This window comes from Dromiciops gliroides, chromosome 3 (genome assembly GCF_019393635.1).
Source record: "Dromiciops gliroides isolate mDroGli1 chromosome 3, mDroGli1.pri, whole genome shotgun sequence".
Classification (NCBI taxonomy): domain Eukaryota; kingdom Metazoa; phylum Chordata; class Mammalia; order Microbiotheria; family Microbiotheriidae; genus Dromiciops; species Dromiciops gliroides.
Genome location: NC_057863.1, coordinates 87,331,361 through 87,355,398, shown reverse-complemented (window position 1 = coordinate 87,355,398; position 24,038 = coordinate 87,331,361). Strand labels below are relative to the sequence as shown.

The following is a 24,038-nucleotide window of genomic DNA, read 5'->3' as shown; positions in this document are numbered from 1 at the left end:
GATTGGATGAAACCCCAGAATATTAGAGAGCCTTCTAAATGAGATCCATAACCATTCAAAAAAACAATTTGGCATAGCTATTCAGTCAACAGTGAGGATTAAGCACTAGTTTGCTATGTACTAGACACTGTGCTAAGCAAAAAGAGGAGATCATATTCTGATGGAGGAGGCAAGGTACAAAAAGGTGCAAGATAGAGAGAGAGTAGATGGAACATTCATCTCAAAGCTAAGGTACCAGCAAGTATCGCAAGGACCAAGAAAAGCCTCCTGCAGAAGGGGAGGATTTGAGCTGAGTCTTAAAGGTTGCCAGAAGGCAGAAGTGAGAAGGGACAGTATTTCAGACTTGGAGGATAATCACTGAAAAGAGCTTAGAAATGGCATATCATGGATGAGGGTTAGCAAGGAGGCCAGTGTTTATGGTGTATAGAATATATCCAGGAAGTAAATAGTAAAAAGGCCAAAAAGACAGGAAGGGAACAAGTTGTAAAGGGCCGTAACATGGGGGAAAACCAAAAGAATGAAGAACCATTTGTCCAGACTATCGTATAGGATTGGATGGATAACCCATGAAGTTGGTTCATCAATACATTTATTTTCCAAGCATCGCACATGGACAATAACTTGTACCCAGAATTATAGGAAAAGGTAGTTTGCTTTAGAGGAAGTGTATAGTGCGTTTAATGATTCCTAGCTTCCCACTGAGAATGTCACTATTCACCTAGTGATGCTGGATGACTGAAAGTCATGTAATACTAGTTTCCAAAAAATTGAGTTGTGTGTCACCCAAGGGGTGATGGCTGGAGACACATAATGGGCAATATATGACCAGCCAAAAGTTGGACAGCAAAAACAGCCTCTCTCTTTGCCTCTGTCTCACAGTGTATCTCTCTATATTGTCTCTGTCTTTTGCTCAGTGAGCTTTCATAGTATCCACAACATGACCAGAACTAAAGGAAGGCCTCTGGCCTGTTGGGTGAATACTCCATAAAAGATTTGTAGGAAAACATGGACAAGAATCACAGGATAAGGCATGAATGGATTATCAACCTTATTATTAGAAGTACCCACATCAATGAAATCACAGATCCATTGAAGTCTGTCCCCAGGGCAGATGTGAACACATATTTATACAATTCATTACTATGTTAAATTGGTGCTTTTCATCAGTCTGAGTCATGATTTAGAAAATTTCCAGCATAGAATCTGAGCCAAAAAGACATTTAGCAGAGGGATGAGATCGGGTGAGACATTCAAACTTCTTTGGTGTTGGATTTTTTGAAATAGATTTTTATTGATATTTTTATATTGCTAGAATTTCTCACAGTATTTTTCTAGTCTTCTCTCAGAGAGCCATCTCATATAATTAAGAAAAAAAGAGGAAGAAGAGAAAAATATGGTGTTATTTTGTTTTATTTAGCATGAATTACTATGATCATTTATTCAAATGTAAACACAAACATTCCTTCCAATGCCCAAGGTAAGAGCATGCATTTTGGATTAGCCATATTAAACATTCCCTTCATTTAGTTCAGATAATCCTTGCTAGTCTTTACTGATTTATACTAGTGTGAAAATGACACTAGGTTCTTGACAGAATACATATCCAAGCCATTCTCCCAAGCTGGAGAAGCTCGACATACGGTTCTGGCGATTGGTTATGCCTGCTTTCCAAGGTCCAGTGTATCTAATTATGAATATAGCATTGCTCATCACCTGATTCTCAGCCAGTAGATGATGAATTGTTTGTCCCTGGCAATCCATGAAACAAAAATAACCCAAACAATCCTTATTTCCATAGTAATATTTGGCAGAGTTGAGGAAAAGAGAGTTCAAACAATCAAAATTTTTATACCTATAAACATCATTTGAACTGTTAGTACTTAAGTGAGATCTTCTTCTAATGATACTCAACTATGAAAATAATCAAACCACATCAATATTGGTATTTTCACTATAAACAAGAAGAATGGATAGCCCAAAATATTCCTATAAAATGTTTTAAAAAACTAAACTAAACTAAAAAAAGGCCTTCAGCACATTGGTTAGGTCTTTGGTGGAGTATTTGTGGAAGAAACAGGGATAGGAATTATACAGAATGAGAAGGTAGGAATCAGATTACTGATAGATTTATAAAACTAACTGGGTTAACCATATAATGCCATGTCTATGAGATATAATAGTTTATTGCCTATACATTAGTTTTAGATCTTTGTCCAGAAAGAGAGACCTCAAATATAGCAATGAGGGGCAGCTAGCTGGCTTGGTGGAAAGCTAAGCCTAGAATCAAGAAGCCTCATCTTCCTGAATTCAAATTTGGCTTCAGACACTTACTAGTTGTGACCTTGTGTAACCTTGTTTGCCTCAGTTTCCTCATTTGTAAAATGAGCTGGAGAAGGAAATGGCAAACTACTCTTGTATCTTTACCAAGAAAACCCCAAATAGGGTCGTGGGGAGTTGGACGAGAATGATACAACCAAACAACAAAAACAGCAATGGTATCAAACTCAAATAGAAACAGATCCGTGTAGGCCACATATCGACTTAGACAACATTATCCATGTTGTATTGTATTTTTATGTGTTTTGTTAAATATTTTCCAATTACATTTGGTTAGATGGCACTCAGGAGTTTGAGACCTCTACTCTCTGGTTCCTTACAGCGTCATGTCATTTTCATATGATGTTCCTTTGTGGTATAGCTTTCTGAAGAGGGCTCTCTCATCACCGCAATCATAAGAAATCTCCCTTTACATTAGTTTTTGAGATGCTTTGCTACCAAATAAAGGGAATTTAAATGATAAGCATAGGGCTGATTTAAAGAGAGTACCTAGATTATTTTTGGCTCAGAGCAACATCACCTTTTAAATATCTGTTCTTTTTATTACATGTCTGTTGTTTATGAAGCATTTGGGAAAAAGCTATTTTTCTTAATTACTGCGTTTCTCCTTGCCATTATGATTTCAATCCATTTTTTCATTTGTGATGCTAATATTCATTAATTTTGGTTTTGGCTAATGGCCCACATATTCTATTTCTGGCAGTGCTGTAAATATAAGTTGTTTTTTGCTTTAAACTATTTTGTGTTTAAACAGGTGTCCAGCACTCCCAGCTCTCTAGTGAATCATTGCTGCTAGAGGTGGTGAAACAAGTGAAGGTCAATGATAGGGAAGAGGATAAACTAGACCTTCCTGAAGAAGACACAGCAGCCAGAGCAGACATGTATGTGTAAGCATTTGGAAGAATATTAAAATTACAATCTTGGGTGTTGAATGCCTATTCTACCTAATATTGTTTGAGATGGGAAAGAAATATAAGACAGATTCCCTACTCAAACCAAGGAGGCAAGATTCTCACGCTGGTTTATTAAACACCAACTATGTTCTAGGTGCTGATATTACAAAGATAAAAATAAAATAATCCCTACTCTGAAAAAAAACTAAATTCTCTTGGGGGAGAAAATGTGCATAGATAATTTTTTTTAACAGAATATATACAAAATACATCAGTGGTAATTTTGAAAAACAGATTATTAGAAGTTAAGGGGATCAGGGCAGTTAGGTGGCGCAGTGGATAAAAGCATTGGCCTTGGATTCAGGAGTACCTGAGTTCAAACCTGGCCTTAGACACTTGACACTTACTAGCTGTGTGACCCCGGGCAAGTCACTTAACCCCCATTGCCCAGCAAAAAAACAAAAAAACAAAAAAAAAGAAGTTAAGGGGATCAAGAAAGAATCCTTGTATTGGGTGGTAATTGAGCTTGTTCTTCTAAGAGATGGTACGATGTAGACATGGAGAACAGCTAGTACAAAGCCTAGGGCAGGGGAAGAGTATTGGGTAGGGGAATCATAAACCTAGCTGGGCTGGACTCTAGAGGGTTGTTGTTGTTGTTTTTGTTCTTCTTGAAAAGACCATGACATCATGGTGATGTCATGACTTGCAGTGAATTGGATTTATGTGAGGAAAGGCTGCAAAGTCACCAACCTTACTTTCTCCTCCAGAGCCATCTGGGTCTAGTGGTGAGTTATATATCAGGACGACTGGAGATGGCCCCAGATGTTTAAGTCATTTGGGGTTAAGTGACTTTCCAGGGTCCCATAGCTAGTAAGTATTTAAGGTGATATTTGAACTCAGGTACTCCTGACTTTAGGGCCAGTGCTTTATCCACTGCGCCACCTAGCTGTCCCACTTTAGAGGGTAGGAAGGAGAATAAGGACTATTATGGCTGTAAAGGGAAGGGATTATAAAGAGCTTCATATGCCCAGCAGGAATTTATAGTTTATTCTCAAGGTCAGAAAGGGCCACTGGAGTTTGAGTAGGGACATCATGGAGTCAATTTTAGGTAAATCACTTGGGCAGTTGTTTGGAGGAGAGTATGCAGAAGGAAAAGACTTGAGGTAGGGAGAAGCTATTGTAGTAGTTAGTTGAAATGTGATAAGGGCCTGCACAAGGGTAGTGGCTGAATGATTAGAGAGAAGGGATAAGCAATTGGAGCTCACAAGAGAACCCATGGGATGCTAGATATATATAACTGTGGTTAAAGTGAGAGAAGCTTGAGAGAAAAGGTTTGGGAGCCTTCATGGGGAATGGGATAGAGAAAAGTAAAAGGACTGCCTTGTCACCAGGAGGGCCCTTGAAAGGTCAGATAGCATGCATTTGTAGGGGTCCCATTCTACTTGCCCATATTGCTTTTTCCAGTTTTATTCAGCATTATATGTGTAGAAGCAGAGAAGATAAATAGTGCTGGGTTTAAACATGGAAATGCCAAGATCACACTTGCAAGCATCAAGTCTTGATGGCCTCTTGTTATTGTTCTTGTAGACAGCTAGGTATACATTGCTCCTGAGGACAGTTGCAACTCTATTAGACAAATAGAGAAGGGCTCTTTTTTTGGCTGAAATGATCCAGTCAGACTTTATATATGAGGTGTGACTCTCAGCTGGTCCTTAAAAGATTTGGAGAATTTAAGAAGGTTGAGAGGTGAAGACAGTAATTACGGTCAGTGGGACCAGAATGAGCAAAGCTGAGGAGACAAAAAAGATGAAATGTGCAGGAAGGACACATTGTAAATCCCACTTGTCAGCTGTTTTTGACAAAGTTACCTGTCCTACTCAGATTATATTAAAAGGATTTTTGTTGTTGTTGTTGTTTTTACTTTTGCAAAGGAAGTTTGAGAAGGGAGCATGGGATAATGGAGAACAAGATAGCCTTGGAGTCAGAGAGATCTGATGCTGGGAAGCCATTTTGATTTCTCAATATTCCCCACAACTAAGACTGTAAATTATAGAACGGATGGCAGTCTGTGGTGGATTAGGTAGAATTTTTTTCTTGGAGTTTTCTACATCAGTGAAATCACAGGCCTTGTATCCAGAGTGAAATGAGCAGAACAACAAGAACATTTTGTGCAGTAACATTATAAAGAAAAGGCATTGGACAAATAATCAAAAGACCCAACTGTAGTCCTGGCTCTGCCAACTCTTAACCTGGAGTAAGTCATCATTTGTCTGGGCCTTGGTTTCCTTCTCTGTACAACTGCAGCCTTCATAAGGGCAGGAACCATAGCTTATTTATCTGTATTCCCTAGCACACATCTCAAAAAGCAATGGGCTTGATAAATGCTTCTTGAATGAATATTGAATGGTGGATAACTGGAGAAAATATTTACCAATTTCTGCCTTGTAGGACTGTTCCATCAACAGGCATTTATTAAGAGACTTCTTTGCTCTGGGTATTGTGCTTAGGTGCTGGAATACACACAGACAAAACTATATCTATGCAACTATATACAAAATATACAGGGGGCAGCTAGGTGGTGCAGTGGATAGAGCACCGGCCCTGGAGTCAGGAGTACCTGAGTTCAAATCTGGCCTCAGACACTTAACACTTACTAGCTGTGTGACCCTGGGCAAGTCACTTAACCCCAATTGCCTCACTTAAAAAAAAAATACACAGTGATTGAGTAAGGAGGGCACTGGTGCTCGGTTGATCAAGAAAGACTTAGAAGATTGGGCATGAACTGAGTCTTTCAATTTTTTAGTCACATGATCCAGTCTTGAATGAAACTAGGGATTTTGAGGCACAAATGAGGTCCAATATGTGAAAGAGGTTTTTGAAATACAAAATGCTTTATAATATAGAAATAAGAGGTCTTACTTCCAAATCTTTTTCATATGTTTAAATAGTATCATTAGTTGTACTTTTTTCTTTTCTCAGTGTTTCTAGTCTTTTGCAAATTAAAGCATTTCTCTTTGTATTGGGGAAAAAAAAAGAAATAAAAAGTCTTGTTCACAGTAAAAGTAGCCATGGTGAAGAGAAGAGTAGATATTCAATTAATTCATTTCTATTCAGTGAGCTGTGGGGCATTCAATCCAGCAAGTATTTATTACATGGAAAGCATTGTGCTAAAGTCTAATGAAAAAAATCTGAAAAACTCTTAAGAAATTTAATATGTGGTGGAAAATTCAAATTTTTATTTGCATATTACTTTGAAAATAATTAAGATTTTAACTTGAATATAACATTCTTTTCTATTTAAGCAGTGTAATATTTGGTGTTACTTTTGCAGAGATGAGAAAGGAGAACAGAGTCAAAAGGAAAAACTGGTATTATCTGAAGACTGTGAACTTATTACAGTCATTGATGTGATTTCTGGCAGATTTGAAGTTACTACTCAACACATTTACTTCCATGATGGTAGCATTGAAAAAGAAGATGGTAAGGAGTTCTTGGAGTTGGGTTCCCCATCTCCCTCAACCTTTTATATCAGTTTAGTGATAAAGTATTCAGCTTATTTCAACTGGAAATAGGGAAAAACAAAAAATAGACACAGTGAGCCTTATAACTTTGGGCAGTGTTTTCTTTTTGATGACTATTTTAAGATATTTGAATTAAGAGAGGATACTATAAACAAAGTATTAAGATAGAATCTTAATTCTTAATTATCTCCTTGCTGTGCCGTTGGGTATGCTATATCCACTGATGTTGAGTTCTAGAGTAAATCTCTATCCCATATTGAAAGGAAAAATTTAACATAGTAAATTAATTTAAAGAAAACATTCTATAGATTTTTTTGTAATTTTTCTTACAGGGAAATGATTTAAATATGTGCACATAGCGATAAAATTTATTCTTATGCAAATTATGAAAACTGAATGATTTCTCTGTCCCTTTCCTTACCTTTGTCAGAATCTATAAAAATAACATTTTAAATAGCAAGAGTGACTTTATGTGGCACTTTAATCACAATTGTTCCTCTCTCTGAAGGAATAGGTTATGATTTCAAATGGCCTCACCCTCAAGTTCGAGAGATACACCTACGACGGTACAACTTGAGAAGGTCGGCCTTGGAGATTTTTCTCATTGATCAATCCAACTACTTTCTCAATTTCAAAAAGGAGGTATGTAAGAAGGTTCCTCTCTGATGGCAGGGGTGCATAGATTAATGATGTATCTTCTTAACTATTCATTTCTGAATGATTTTGTATTTCATTGTTTAAGTATGTCAAAATATAGTAGGTGACCAAAAATCCCTACTCCCTAGACCAAGCAATGGGGCTTTTAATTGTGCAGATGTTAGATTTATTGTTAATTAAGGAGAAAGAGATATGGAAGCAATAAAATGCCTCAAATTAATGTTGTTTAAGGTTGCCCACAATTTCTGTGGCACAAAATAAATTCTCAGGTGGTTGTTGATTCGTAATAAAGCACAACCAAATGCCACCTTTTTTTTTAATCTTATAAAACTATCTTAATACTAAACCCTTTAAAGTTCATAATTGAAAGATCAACCAAGCATTAAGAAGTTTAGTAATAATTAATTCCCATTTTCTATTTACTATCCACCTTCCAACCCCATGATGACCTTACCACTTAGGTGTAGGTGGAAGCAAAAGAAAATGGGAAAAGAGGCAAAGGAAGACAGTTCACAAAAGGAAACTGAAAAGGGGACAGGGGAAGTGCTAGAAGGTACAGAGGGGCATGAAGGTAGGATTGAAACCAAGTAGGATGAATAACTGTTAGAAAATGGGAAGATGAATGGCATTTTGAGCCCTGCACCAAAGCAGGCTGTGGGAGGGGTTGCTCCTCTGCTCTCCAGGCCTCCAGTAAGAGGATTGGAAATGGTAGATCAGAGGTCGGGAAGTGGATTAGGGCTGTACATGTGGATCTGAGAATCATCAGTATAGGGTGATGCCTGAATCCATGGAAGCTTTTGAGATCACCAACTGAATAATATAATGGGAAAAGAAGAGAAGGCTCATGAGAGAACTTTGGGGGACACTTTGGTTAGCAGGCATGACCTGGATGAAGACCCAGCTTAGGAAACTGAGAAAATGCAGTCATATGGGTAGAAAAAAATGGGGAGTCATGAAATCCTCGAGAGAAAAATATCAAGGTGAAGAGAGTGCTTAGAAGTTGCAGAGAGTTTAAAGATGAGGATTTTGAAAGGTCTTTAGTTTTTTCAGTTAAAAGGTAACCTTGGAGAGGGCAATTTCAGCTGAATGTTGAGGTCAGTATAATCTTTATAGATCAGTAAATTCAGGATTCTTTTTTTTTTTTTTTGGCGGGGCAATGTGGGTAAAGTGACTTGCCCAGGGTCACACAGCTAGTAAGTGTCAAGTTTCTGAGGCCAGATTTGAACTCAGGTCTTCCTGAATCCAGGGCTGATGCTTCATCTACTGTGCCACCTAGCTGCCCCTAAATTCAGGATTCTTAAGGATAGTCTATGTTTATTTCTGGTGGTGATCTGGGCTTGAATTGTCATATTGCTATAAACTCCTTTATTCCTATGAACTTATATGATCTAGCGAGTTAGTAGTTCTTTATTGACATTTTGTTGGGTGAGTTCATGCAAATATTGCTCATGCTGGACCTTTTGATTCCATTCTTAGATCTTAGCCATTTTGTTGGTTTCATATGAAGGAAAGCCACATTCAGTTACATTCAACAAATTCTGTGGTGTCTCTATTGTTAGATTTTCTTATTGTTTAGGGAAGTGATGTCTCCATATTTCAAAAGCATTTTTGAAAATATTTAACCTTTTGTAATGTTTTCTGAAAATATCTACCTAGTCCCTTTCTTTTTGAGGAGGAAGTCTTATTATTTATTATTAGAGCCTCCTAATAATAATATATTGTTATTTTTTGTTGTTATATTCTGCTAATAACCCTGGGGGTTGTAGGGCAGATATCCTTTCTCCAATTTGTAGATAAGCAAACCGAGAGTCATTGAGGTTAAAAGATTTACCCAAAATGGTGGAGCCAGGCAGCTTGAAAGGAGACAGTCTTTGAATCCAAGTTAATTGAAAATTTTCTCAATCAATTATTTATTATGTAATTGTACTTTATTGTAGGTCAGAAATAAAGTGTACAGTCGACTCATATCATTTCATTCTCCAAATATTCATGGAACCAGATCACCACAGGAGTTATTTAAAGCATCAGGTTTGACACAGGTAAAATATCTTTTTCAGAAAATTTTGTTTTGGTAGCACACATCACCAGTTTTTACATAAAGCAAATATTAGAATAGGATGATGAATGCTTCTGTAGATGCTGATACTTATAGACTGAATTCTGGAAGGGAGAAGGTGATGAAAACTTACTCTGAAATCTGATCTTTTGAAATATTGAGTGGAAAAATAATTGAATATATTATGATACTGTGACAAATGTTGGTGTCAACCAAAGGCATAGATATTAGGGAATTTATGTGTACTATCCCAGGAAATATCAACTTATATGATTTTAATATTAATCTTTCTTACACAATATAGAAGTGGGTCAACAGAGAGATTTCAAATTTTGACTACCTCATTCAATTAAACACAATGGCAGGAAGAACCTATAATGACCTTGCCCAATATCCTGTGGTAAGTTACATATTTCTTATAATTCTTATGCCTGAAACACTTTTCAATGTTTGAGGAATTAAAACTAATAAAAATACCTGTACATTATCACTTATCAGTGGAACGCTTGATAAAAAAATTTAGCAGAGTATGATTCTCCTTTTCTAGTTTATGCATTTCCTTCTTTTCACAGTCTTCCTTCCCAAACACTTTTTTTTTAATTTTTAGTGAGGCAATTGGGGTTAAGTGACTTGCCCAGGGTCACACAGCTAGTAAGTGTTAAGTGTCTGAGGCCAGATTTCAACTCAGGTACTCCTGACTCCAGGGCCGATGCTCTATCCACTGCGCCATCTAGCTGCCCCTCCCAAACACTTTTTAAAAATTTTAATATCTTCTTTTTCTTACCAATTACATGTAAAAACAATTTGAACATTCTTTTTTCAAATTTTGAGATCCGAATTCTCTCTTCCTGCTTTTCCCCTTCTCGTTGAGAAGCCAAACAATTTGGCATAGTTTATTTATATGTAGTCATGCAAAACACATTTCCATGTAAGTCATGCTTTGAAAGAAAACAGACAAAAAACCAAAGTAAACAAAAAACATCTTCAGTCTGCATTCAGACTCTACCAGTTATTTCTCTGGGGATAGATAGCATTTTTCATCCTACATCCTTCAGAATTATCTTGGAATAGCTTAGAATAGCTAAGTTATTTACAATATATCATCCTACAATATTGCTATTACTTTACAATGATCCCTTGGTTCTGATCATTTCACTTTATATGAGTTCATATAAGTCTTTACAGGTTTTTCTGACAACACCCAGCTCATTTCCTATAGCTCAATAGTATTGCATTACAATTATATTCAACAACTTGTTCAGCCACTCCCCAATTGATGGCCATCTTCTCAATGTCAAATTCTTTGCCACTGAAAAAGCTGCTATAAATATTTTTGTATATATAGGTACTTTTCCTTTTTGATCTCTTTGGGATATAGACTTAGTAGTGGTATTGCTTGGTCAAAAGATATGCCTGGTTTTTATAGTCTTTTAGGCATAGTTCCAAATTGCTCTCCAGAATGGTTGAATCAGTTCACAACTTCACCAACAGTACATTAATGTTTTAATTTTCACACCTCCCCTCCAACATTTGTAATTTTCTTTTTCTGTCATATTAGCCAATATGATAAGTATGTAGTGGTAGCTCAGAGTTGTTTTTAGTTGTCTTTCTCGAATCAATAGTGATTTAGACCATTTTTTATACAACTTTAGATAGCTTTGATACTTTGAAAACTATCTGTTTATATTTTTTGACCATTTATCAGTTGGGGAATGGTTCTTATTTCTATAAATTTGACTCCATTTTCTAGATATTTGAGTATTGAGGTCTTTATCAGAGAAACTTGCTGTAAAAATGTTTTTTCATAGTAATGATTACCAACTATCTATTTCTGTTCATCCTATTTCCCCCGTTTATCCTACTCTCTCTCTCTATCTCCTTTCACCCTCTCCATTTTCAAAAGTATTTTGCTTCTGACTTTTACCTCCCCCAGTCTTCCCTCTCTTTTATTAGCAACCCCCTTCTCTTAACCCTTTTCCCTTCTGCTTTCCTATATGACAAGATAGATTTCTACACCCCACTGAGTGTGTATGTTATTCCGTCTTTATGCTAATTCTGATAACAGTAAAGTTCATGGACTCCCCTTACCCTCTTCCCCACACTGTAAAAGATCTTTTAGGCCTCTTTATGTCAGATAATTTACCCCCATTCTCCCTCTCCTTTTCCCTTTCTCCCAGTGTATTATTTCTCACCCATTAATTTAATTTTTTTAGATAATTATCCCATCATATTCAACTGGCACCTGTGTTTTCTTTCTTTGTATGCTTCTAACTGCCATAATAAGGGGAAAGTGTTTAGGACTTAAAGTATCATCTTCCCATGTAGGAATGTAAACAATTTAATCTTATTGAATCTCTTCTGATTTTTCTTTCCTGTTTACCTTTTTCTGCTTCTCTTGATTCTTATATTTGAAAGTTAAATTTTCTGTTGAGCTCTGATGTTTTCATCAGGAGTGCTTGAAAGTCCTTTGTTTCAATGAATGTCTATTTTTACCCCTGAAGGATTGTGCTCAATTTTGCTAGGTTGGTGATTCTTACTTATAATTCTAGCTTCTTTGCCTTATAGAATGTCATTCCAAGACTTCAGATCCTTTAACGTAGAAGCTGTTAAATCTTGTGTTATCCTGACTGTGGCTCTGTCATATTTGAATTGTTTCTTTTTGACTGACTGCTTGCAATATTTTCATCTTAACTTTGGAGCCCTGGAATTTGACTATAATATTCCTGGGAGTTTTCATTTTGGAATCTTTCAGGAGATGATCAGTGAATTCTTTGAATTTCTATTTCACTCCCTATTTCTAAAATATCGGGACAGTTTTCCTTGATAATTTCTCAAAAGATGATGTGTAGCCTCTTTTTGATCATGGCTTTTGGCTTTTGTACTACCTTTTCCATTTTGGCCAATTCTGCTTTTTAAGCAGTTCTTTTCTTCAGTGAATTTTTGTACCTCTTTTTCCTTTTGGCCAATTTTGCTTTTTAAGACATTCTTCTCTTCATTGGATTTCTTTGCCTCTTTTACCATTTGACCTATTCTGTTTTTTTAGGTGTTGTTTTCTTAAGTATTTTTTATGCCTCCTTTACCAAGCTGTTTACTCTTTTTTTCATGATTTTTTTTTGGTATAACTATTATTTCTCTTCCCAATTTTTCCTCTACCTCTTTTACTTGATTTTTAAAGTCCTTTTTGAGCTCTTCCATGGCCTGGAACCAATTCATATTTTTCTTTGAGGCTTTGAATGTAGGAGTTTTGATTTTGTTGTCTTCTGAGTTTATTTTTTTAAATCTTCCCTGTCACCATAGTAACTTTCTATAGTCATAATGTTTTTCTGGGTTTTGCTCATTTCCAACCATGTTCTTGATTTTTAACTCTATGCTAAAGTGGGATTCTGCTTCTGTAGTAGAGGGAACACTGTCCCTCCCAGCCACTTTAAAGAAATGTAAAATCATGTTAATATTGTGAAAGTTTCTTTTCTTCCTTCTTTATTGAAAATTCCTCCAGGTGTATTTCAGGAAATAAAGTTTTCCAGTATTAGATAATGGAGTTAATAGAGCATTATTCTGTTCACAAGACTAGGAAATGAGACATTTCTCAAAAAATAGAGTTACCTTTTTCAAAGAAATTTGCTACTGTATACCAATGTGCTGAATTTATGGAAAGAAAAATAGATGTGGATTTTGCTTCTTTAGTTTCCTTGGATTTTGAAGGATTATACTTCAGAGGATTTAGATCTCAATAACCCAGCTGTATTCCGAGACCTCTCTAAGCCCATTGGAGCAGTAAATGATAAGAACGCCAAAGCTGTGCAAGGAAAGTAAGTGTATTTTATTTCTGTCTTTTATTTTTTTAAATAAAGATTTATTTCCATCAGGAGTGTAAATGTCTCTTTTTTCTTTTGATTAATTTATCCACCAATTGCCTCACTAAAAAAAAAAAAAAAAGAAACTCCAAAAGGGGCAGCTAGGTGGCGCAGTGGATAGAGCACCGGCCCTGGATTCAGGAGGACCTGAGTTCAAATCCGGCCTCAGACACTTAACACTTACTAGCTGTGTGACCCTGGGCAAGTCACTTAACCCCAATTGCCTCACTAAAAAAAAAAAAAAGATTAATTTATCCATGGTAAGTGTTCAGTAAAGTATAAGTCAATACTACTCAGTATTTCTGGGAACTTCCATTCAGCACTTTAAAGCTACATGATGAGAAGTAGGGGTTCTTGAAGATTTCCTTTTTTCCCCCATCATTTTAGTTATGAAATAAATCACTTTTCTTTTGTGCCAATAAAAGAGCATTTTTTTAAAGTAGTAATTCTAACTGGAAGATTCAGGTTCATCTCCCACCACTAATATATGGCTATATATGGTTCTGATCTGCACTGGTACAAGGAATTGCCTTATTTGGAAGTACCTATGCCAGTGAAATCACAGGCACAGTCTCAATTCCTATCCAGTCCCTAATTTTTTGAGTTTTAAGATTTTATTTTTGTTTGTTTTTTTTAAAGTGAGGCAATTGGGGTTAAGTGACTTGCCCAGGGTCACACAGCTAGTAAGTGTTAAGTGTCTGAGGCTGGGTTTGAACTCAGGTACTCCTGACTCCAGGGCCGGTGCTCTATCCACTTCGTCACCTAGGTGCCCGAATTTTAAGATTTTAAAAGAGTTTTATGTCCATTTAAAAATTTTATCCTCAGAGCAACCCTCTGAAATAATTCTTTTTTTTTGTTTGTTTAATTTAATTTTATTATTTTCCAGTTACATTTTACATATAAGGATAATTTTCAACATTTGTTTACATTGGATTTTTAATTCCAAATTTTTCTTTTCTCCCCACTCCTCCTTCCCTCTCTCCTCCCCAATGAAATAATTCTTACAGGTACTATTATTACCTATTTTTACAAATGAGGAAACTGAGGTTTATAGAAGTTAATTGACTTGTTTAGCCTCAGTGCAGTCAATCTGGGAGGTTTTGTGCACATATGCATTCACACATCCTTCCTTGCAAACACTGTAGGACCTACAGCAGCTTTGCAGCCCCAGATGATGATGCACTGTGCTAGAATATAGAAGTGAGTTGGAGGGGACCTCTGAGATCATCTAATCCAGGCCTTCATATTATAGATGAGGAAACTGAGGCTCAGAAAAATGATGGGATTCCCTCATGGTTACACAGCTATTTACTGGCCAAGCCAACATTTGAATCTTGCTTGTTGGGTTCTTACTTGAGTGTTCTTTCTTTCTACTTGCTGGCAGGCGTCTGATGTCTTCATCCAGAGGCCAGTTTCCTAATTTGTAATATTACATTTTGATATAAACTTTTGAAGGTCAGTCAGAAAACATTTTGGACACTCCACCCTAATGTTGCTTTTATTGAATCACATTTTATTACATGAGTTCTTTACCTTTCTTTACTGATCATAATGATATTTGCATAAAGTAGTCCCATTTTCTAATAGACAGCAAGGTGCTGCAGTGGATAGAATGCTAGGCCTGGAGTTTGGAAAACCTGATTTCAGATTTGGCCTCAGACACTTAACTAGCTGTGTGACCATGAGCAAGTCAATGAACCTATGTTTGATTCAGTTTCCTTAAATGTAAAATGGGAATAATAATAACATCTATCTCACAGGGTTGTTGTGAGGATCAAATTAAATAATATTTGTAAAACACTTAGCACTGTGCCTGGAACATAGGCACTATGTAAATGCTAGCTATTAATAGTGGTGTTGTTATTGTTGTTATTATTTAGATTTACTGTTATAAGAAAATTTCTTAAATTAAGTGTTGGTGATATTTCAGTGTTTAGTTAATAAAACTTATTTTAAAGAATGATTTCACACTGATGAAAATGATATACTTTCAATAATACAATATGATATTTACTTTAAATTTCTAAAATTATGTGAAATTTTGAAATAGCTTAACTAGATCATTAGTTTTTAAGTTTGTGTTTTAAAGACATTTCTTTCTCAGATATGAAAACTTTGAGGATCCACTGGGGATTGTTGACAAGTTTCACTATGGTACTCATTATTCAAATCCTGCTGGTGTTATGCATTATCTCATTCGTGTAGAACCCTTCACCTCCCTCCATATTCAGCTTCAGAGTGGAAGGTATGTTATGAAAAAATAATAAATATTTACTATAAATCTTTGGTTTTTTGGTAGAAAAATGTCATACAAACAGAGAAAGGTTATTTTCACTTTCTTGTCTTAGACTTCCCATGTCAGTGTCACCCTAGCCTAAAATTGGCTAACCAGTAGAGTTTGTTCTAGAAGCAGCCTAGTTTGTGCAAATAACTTTTAAGCAGGTTCTTTTCCCCTGTCACCTCACTGTATCTTTCTGATAAATAGCAAATCCAAAAGCCTCTCAGTGACTTAGAGCTGGATCCTGGGAGTTTGCCTAATTTCTTCCTTGTTAGCGTTATTAAAAATATCAAGTACGTTAAGAAGGCTAAGAAAAGGGGGATAATTAAAATATGTTATTACCTTGTAGAAGTAGCTCAAGCAGATTTCTATTGCTATGACATTGAAATCACATCTTCAACTACTTTTTTTTTTTTTTTTTAGTGAGGCAATTGGGGTTAAGTGACTTGTCCAGGGTCACACAGCTAGTAAGTGTCAAGTGTCTGAGGCCGGACTTGAACTCAGGTACTCCTGACTCCAGGTCCGGTGCTCTATCCACTGCGCCATCTAGCTGCCCCAACTACCTTCTTTTTTTAAAAAAAAATTTACTATTTTATTTCCTCCCCCAATTACATGTAAAAATAATTTTTACCATTCAGTTTTTAAAATTTTGAGTTGCAGATTCTTTCCCCCTCATTGAGAAGGTAAACAATTTGATTTGGTTATACATATGTAGTCATGCAAAACATATTTCCATATTAGTCATGTTATGAAAGAACACAGACCCAAAAAAGCCCAAGAAAAATATAATTTTTTTTTAAAAAGTATGCTTCAATCTACATTCAGACTCCATCAGTTCTTTTTCCAGGCATGAGGAGAGCATTTTTCAGCATAGGTGCTTCCAAATTATCTTGGGTCATTGTATTGTTAAGAATAGCCAAGTCATTCACAGCAGATTATTATACAATATTGCTGTTACTGAATACACTGTTCTTCTGAGTCTGCTTACTTCATTTTGCATCAGTTCATGTAAGTCTGTCCAGGTTTTTCTAAGAACATCTTGCTCATCATTTCTTATAATAGCACAATGGTATTCCATCACAATCACATACTATAACTTGTTCAGCCATTCCCCAATTGATAGGCATCCCTTCGATTTCCATTTCTTTGCCACTACTAAAAGAATTGTTATAAATATTTTTATATTTAGGTCATTTTCCTTTTTGTTTTTTATCTCTTTGAGATATCGACCAAATAGTGGTATTCCTGGGTTAAAGGGTATGAACAGTTTGATAACCCTTTCAGCATAGTTCCAGTTTGCTCCGCAGAATAATTAAATCAGTTCACAACTTCAACAGTGCATTATGTCTCAATTTCCCCACATTCCCTCCAACACTTGTCATTTTCCTTTTCTGTCATATTAGCCAGTCTGATATATGTTGGTGATAGCTCACAGTTGTTTTAATTTTCATTTCTCTAATCAATAGCGATTTAGAGCAACTTTTCATATGAGAGTAGATAGCTTTGATTACTTTGTCTGAAAACTGCCTGTTCAAAAGCTTGGGGGAGCTGCTAGATTATATTTCTATTTGACTCTCCCTTTCTGTAGACTCTGAGTTACCCAAGACGAAATTAATAGATCATATGGTACAAAGGAAACTAGTCACAGAGCTGCTTGTTTGATTTTACCTTCACTTCTATGGATGAGGATTTATGAAATTTTTCAAATGGGAAGGATTGATTCAAGAATGCACATCAAATCTTTAACCAAATTAAATTAACATTATTGACTTACACACTCATTTTTCAAAAGTATCAGCATGTTTATTTGAAAGATGAGATTGTCTGTTTTTCCAAAATGTAAATAAAAGTGAGACACAGAGGAAATTGTGGATTTAAGAATTCTGCTCATTTCTAATGGATATAATTAACTAATGAGACTACTGTTACACTCTGTGTTTTAAGCCAATAATGTACTTGTTTGGGAACTTAAACTGTGATTTCTAAAAATTGCTCAGTATTAACTATTATTTTTCTAGTATCCTTTTAGCTTACCAAAGATGCTTATTTTCTTTGGAAATAAGTCTCTTCAGATTATATTCTTATGAATGCTTGTTTATTCTGACTTTTTTCCAATACAATTTAGTTTTGACATATTTTAATTACATTGACTTTAGTAATCAAAACTGTAGTATTGAGAATTGACCAAGAAAACAAGAAAGATATAGTAGCCAAATCTTAAAGAAAACCACTTTCTTAGAGATGAGAACAGAAGCAAAGAAGAAAGGTTTCAGACTTTTTTTTTTAACATCGTTTTTTAATGTTTTGAATCAGGTGGTGTTCTCTCCATCCTTATACACAGGTTTGATTGTGCGGATCGACAGTTCCATTCTATCCCTGCTACCTGGCAGGCCCTCATGGATAATCCATATGATGTGAAAGAGCTTATTCCTGAGTTCTTCTACTTCCCAGAGTTCTTGGAAAATCAAAATCGTAAGATTTCACAAATTAAGAAGTTAAGAATTTGGCCCCTTTTCAACACAATATCAAAGAGTTTGAGATATTTTCAACCTGGAAAAACATTCCTTTCCTGAATATTTTGTCAGCCTGAGCCTTATTCTTTCTATGACTTATTTTTGGGAAAGCTGATAAAATCCTTGCTTGGGTTTTTCCTCCCAGGCAATGCTATAAGTAACAGAGAAGTTAGATTGACCTTGGTGAAAGAAATCATTGTTTAGGTAGCATCCATCTGCGAACATGGGTAGGGATATCTGCTTTTTTTCTCCTGCAACTCTTCTTATGCTGTGAATAGGCATGGGAAAAGGACATAGAAAAATAATGCACAGTGAAGATTGTGGATAAGCAGTCGTTCAAGATTATAATCTTAGAAATTCACTGTATGTTTTTAAAGCATAACATAAAAATAAAATTAGTTTATAAGATGGAATACTGCTATAGGTAGGTTTGGGGTTGAGGAATAGTGTTGTAGAAAGTGTTAGAGTAGACCTCAAGAATCTTAGGTTCTAATATTTTAAAATACCTTATATTTGTATAGCACTTCATAATCCTCAGTGGTTTTGTTTTTTGTTGTTGTTGTTGTTTTTTGGTGAGGCAATTGGGGTTAAGTGACTTGCCCAGGGTCACACAGCTAGTAAGTGTCAAGCGTGTGAGGCCGGATTTGAACTCAGGTACTCCTGATTCCAGGGCTGGTGCTCTATCCACTGCGCCACCTAGCTGCCCCAATCCTCAGTGTTTTGACAAGCATTGTCTCATTTGATTCTCCTAAGAGTGCTTAAAAGTAGGTAACAATTGCTGTTATCCCTATTTTATAGTGAGAATTTTGAGCCTCAGAATTATTAGGTGATTTAGCCAGGATCCCTTGAACTTGGATCTTTTCACTATTTGTCCAGTGTTCTTTCCATTGCTCTGCCCTGGACAGATTATTTGCCCTCTTTGGGGTAAGTTTCTTCATCTGTAAAAGGATGGTTTGGGTAGAATGATTTCTGAAGGTCTTTGAGTCTGCAAGGTACAAGGTAGCAAAAAGACTTTATTCATTGAATTACATGTCTTAGCCATCAGAAGAAATCCATTTCCCTTATTTTTTTTTTTTAATTTTAGTGAGGCAACTGGGGTTAAGTGACTTGCTCAGGGTCACACAGCTAGTAAGTGTTAAGTGTCTGAGGCCGGATTTGAACTCAGGTCCTCCTGACTCCTGGGCTGGTGCTCTATCTACTGCACCACCTAGCTGCCCCTATTTCCCTTATTTTTAATGTAAAAATACTTAAAGGAAATTATCATTGCTAACTTTAATTTGAGGAGTGTGTCAGCATGAAAACTTGCATTGTTTTATCCTTAGAAAGGTGAGAATCAGAGCTTCCAGATATTTCTACATTCATTTTTTTTGTTAGTCTAACTCATCAGACTTCTAATTAATTTCATAACTCTTAGTTACTTCATCCTTTGGAGTAATGAAATCATTAATTTAAAACTTGATTTTGATAATAGCCATAATCTTCATATTTGTCAACATCTAAAATAGAATCCATTCAAGAAAAATAATTATATTTGTTCAGTGTTAGAATAGAAAGCATTCTGGTTTAGTAGTAAAGAAACTAATTTTCTGTTGATTCTCTAGTTTCACCTTTATTCCAATGAGAAAAAAACCAAACAACTCAGTATCACTATAATTTGATCCCAGGAATGGAGTTTTTTCCCCCCACTGACATTCCTTTTTTAATTACTTCATTTTTCTCTGTCGTATGTCATAGATTTTAATTTGGGGCGCCTACAAATCTCTAAAGAAGTAGTAAATGATGTGGTTCTCCCTAAATGGGCAAAATCTTCTGAAGATTTCATCTATAAACATAGGAAAGCTCTGGTAAGACTTCTTTTCTTGCTCTCTCATATGATTAATAAAAGAGAAGCATATTATTCCTAGAGGCCTAAAAAAGATTTATTTTTTATTGACAAATTATTATAGCCATAAAGACCTTGTTGACAAATTGACAAACATAAAGACTTTATTACAATCTTTCTAGGGGATAGAAGTTTTCTTTCTTTTTTTTTCCTAGATGTTTTACAGGGCAATGGGGGTTAAGTGACTTGCCCAGCGTCACACAGCTAGTAAGTGTCAAGTGTCTGAGGCTGGATTTGAACTCAGGTACTCCTGAATCCAGGGCCAGTGCTCTATCCACTGTGCCACCTAGCTGTCCCTGGAGCCAGGTTTTAAAGGGCTTTTAACACAGGGTTTTATATTTGAACCCAGGGTGATAGGGGCTATTGGAGTTGATTGGATAGGAGCAAGGGAGGTGAGGAGTGGATGACAGACAGACCTATACTTTAGGAAGATCCTAAATAGGCCAGAATGGGGGGGAAGGGGGGAGACTTAGGGCCAGCAGCCCCATCAGCAGGCTATTACAGCAGTCCAGGTAAGAGGTGATGGGGGCCTTCCCCAGGGGTTGGCAGTGTCAGAAGAGAGAGGGTAGGATGTGTTAGAGATGCTAAAGATGGATGCAGTGGGAGCTTTCTGGTACTACAGCTATTGAGCTCTCCTTCCCTCTCCCACCTTGCCCAAATTATTCTGGGTAGTCAAGACTTCCCCGATTCTTTATCTCTTGGACATTTTCTTTTTTCCTTTAAGCAGCATTGTGTGGATTTGTTTAACCCATGTAAAACTTGTGATTGCAACACACTAGGAGTCTCAATTGGGGATTTTCATCTTGATTTCCTAACATGATGTAGATTTTTATTTATAAGATGGAAAGCGTTTATTGTTAATGCAAATTATTCCTGTCCTAGGAGTCTGAGTATGTTTCTGCACATCTTCATGAATGGATAGATCTGATTTTTGGCTATAAACAAAGGGGCCCAGATGCAGTAGAAGCACTCAACGTTTTCTACTACTGTAGTTATGAAGGTATAAATTTCAATACTTTCTCTTTTGCAATATAATAGTGACTGGAAGCATCATTTAAAAAAGTTTTGAATGTGTTTCTATTTTGTATTTGAACTTAACATTAACTTTATAACCTAATGCACAAAAATGTAATTCTGATGACTCAAGAAGTTTTGGGAAGGAAAAGGTTAAGATGATTGCCAGGTCCTGGATTTCAGAGAAACCTGGAAGGTTTATTGCATGAACGGATGATGAGTGAGATGAGCAGAACCAGGAAAACATTGTACACAGTATCAACAACATTGTGTGTTGATCAACTGTGATAGACTTGATTCTTCTCAGCAATATAATGGTTCAAGATAGTTCCAAAGGACTCATGATGGAAAATGCTCTCCAAATCCAGAAAAAAAAGAACTGTGGAATATGGATGCAGATTGAACCATACTATTTCTTTTGGTTTTGTTGCTGTTGTTTTTCTTTTTTGAGGTTTTTTCTTTTGCTCTGATTCTTCTTTCACAGCATGACTAATGCAGAAATATGTTTAATGTGATTGCACATATATAACATGTATCAGATTACTTGCTGTCTTGGGGAGGGGGGAGGGAGGGAGAAAAATTTGAAACTAGAAATCTTATAAAAAACAAATGTTGAGTGTTGTATGAAAGGAGAGAAGGTTAGCACTCCCCTTGATAAGGATGGAAGAGGTCCTAGTGGCCTTTACAACACATATACGGTTAAGGCATTGTCACCTACTCTGTGGCATCTAACCATGTTTAAAAAAAAAAACAAATGTTGAAAACTAACTCTATATGTAACTGGAAAATAATAAAATACTTTTATTAAAAAAAAAAAGAAGAACGAAGGACCAAAACAAAACAGAAAGAACGAAGAACAAACAACAGCAAAGGTGAAGATAGTAAAAGTAGGCAAGATTATTCTTCACCATTTAAATTATGACCTATTGATAATATTGAAAGTGGTGTATTGAAGGGCTCATAATATTTCAGATAATGTGAATTTAGAAATCTATGTGAATGAGTGACTTGCTCATTTTTTTTGCCCTTTTTAAAAAACTTGTCATGGTTTTAGGAGCAGTGGATCTTGATGCCTTAACGGATGAAAAAGAAAGAAAAGCTTTAGAAGGAATGATTAACAATTTTGGACAAACACCCTGTCAGCTATTAAAGGTAAATCGTTAACAAATTATTGACATCAGGAAGTATCAAAATTTGAATTGCCAAAGATGGGCATTATAAATGTTTTGAGAGTCTTGTAGCATAAAGACCTTATTCCACAAGTCAGTCCAGAACATTGGGGAAAAAATTGTAGTGCTACAGTTATACTGTTATACAATATCTACAGCTAGGTGGTCAAGTGGATAGAGTGCCAGGCCTGGAGTCAGGAATACTCATATTCCTGAGTTCAAATGTGGCTTCAGACACTTACTAGTTGTATGACCTTGGGCAAAGTACTTAACCCTGTTTGCCCCAGTTTCCTCATCAATAAAATGAGCTGGGGGAAAAAAATAAAATAAAATGAGGTGGAGAAGGAAATGGGAAACTGCTGCAGTATCTTTACCAAGAAAACCCCAGGGGGCAGCTAGGTGGCGCAGTGGATAGAGCACCGGCCCTGGAGTCAGGAGTACCTGAGTTCAAATCCGGCCTCAGACACTTAACATTTACTAGCTGTGTGACCCTGGGCAAGTCACTTAACCCCAATTGCCTCACTTAAAAAAAAAAAAAGAAAAGAAAACCCCAAATGGGGTCACAGTTGTTAAACATGACAATCTCCCGTAAATCACTAAAAATGAATCTAACCCTGTTACAAAATACCAAGAGTCAGCGTAACTATATAATCTCACATTATGCATTATCCCATCATTAGGGGAGTCACTCTTGCCAAGTCTGGGTATTGAAGGAACAGTCCTACAGGGCTACTATATAGCCTTGGAGAGAGAGCCAACTTGTTCCTTATTGCCTTAGAGAACTGAACTAGGACAAATGAGGGGAAGGTACAGGGTGGTAGATTAGTTGTCCAGCAGTCAAATGGGTTTCTTGATGAAATAGTAAGCTGCTTATCTCTAGAAATATGAAAGTAGAGGCTGGATGACCAGAAATGTGATAGAAAGAAACTTACATGGTAGGAGGTTTCATTAAGTGACATAATGCAATTTTTAGTTCTAAATTTTTATTATTTCTTTCCCTACCATGAAAACACACTGAAAGGCAAAATTTTACATAACATTTACTTAATAAATTTGAATTTCTCCTGGAAAGGAAAGCATGAGGAGGAAAATTATCTGTTCTGGGTGGGTTGGGCCACTCAATACTTACTTGAATAGAATTTCAGTTTAATTTAATAGATATTTATTAAGCACCTAATATGTGCTTAATAAATAATTGTTTTACTTTAATACCTACACTGTACTAAATGCTAGGGATAAAAATAAGAAAAAGAAAGACCTTGCCTTCAAGAAGCTTATAATCTAGTATGAGAAAACAACAAACAAAAGGAAGCTGGGGTCTGCGAAAGGGGGAAAGACAACAGGGAGTCCCTGCAAAGGCATGTCTTCTTCCATAGAGTCGAAACTAGTGAGTTGGAAATCCACTTTCTGCCCTCCACAAAGGAAGGTATTGGGGGGATTTAATACTCCAGTCTCCAGCTCACTAATCAAATGGAGAGGAGACTGAGGAAGCCATGGAAGATTTTTGAGGTGGGGTGTGCGTGACGTGGTTAGACTCCTGTTCTAGGAATATCTGTTTGGTGGCTGTGGAGAATAGACAGAGGAGAATCTGAAGTGGGAGAGAGAGATGAGGGGACTGATGAGGGGACTGGTGGAATTGTCTAGGTAAGAACTGATGGGGATCTGAGCTAGGGTGGGAGCTCTGTGAGTGGGAGCAGAAAAAGATGCAAGAGATAAAGGTAGGATTGATAAAACTTGATAACTAACTGGATATGGGAATTGAGGAAATGAGAGTTCTCACCATCCTTGTGACTTCCCTGACAAAAACACCTCCTCTTGGACACAACGCCCCTACATGTGTTCTCTTCTCATTTTGGAATATGAT

The 24,038-nt window shown here is 36.3% G+C and overlaps 1 protein-coding gene and 1 non-coding gene across 2 annotated transcripts in view; both read left to right on the top strand.

The window, feature by feature from the left end:
* NBEAL1 (neurobeachin like 1) overlaps positions 1 to 24,038 on the top strand; it is a 177,966-nt gene that overhangs the window by 129,068 nt on the left and 24,860 nt on the right. The window contains 11 exon segments of the mRNA XM_043997392.1: positions 3,092 to 3,218; positions 6,562 to 6,710; positions 7,260 to 7,393; positions 9,346 to 9,447; positions 9,769 to 9,864; positions 13,149 to 13,273; positions 15,423 to 15,563; positions 17,938 to 18,068; positions 19,844 to 19,953; positions 20,874 to 20,991; positions 22,060 to 22,157. Coding sequence (XP_043853327.1) covers positions 3,092 to 3,218; positions 6,562 to 6,710; positions 7,260 to 7,393; positions 9,346 to 9,447; positions 9,769 to 9,864; positions 13,149 to 13,273; positions 15,423 to 15,563; positions 17,938 to 18,068; positions 19,844 to 19,953; positions 20,874 to 20,991; positions 22,060 to 22,157 — 1,331 coding nt within the window.
* Positions 21,622 to 21,747, top strand: LOC122752414. Its single transcript, XR_006356159.1, has one exon. It is a non-coding gene; the product is annotated as a U6atac minor spliceosomal RNA (small nuclear RNA).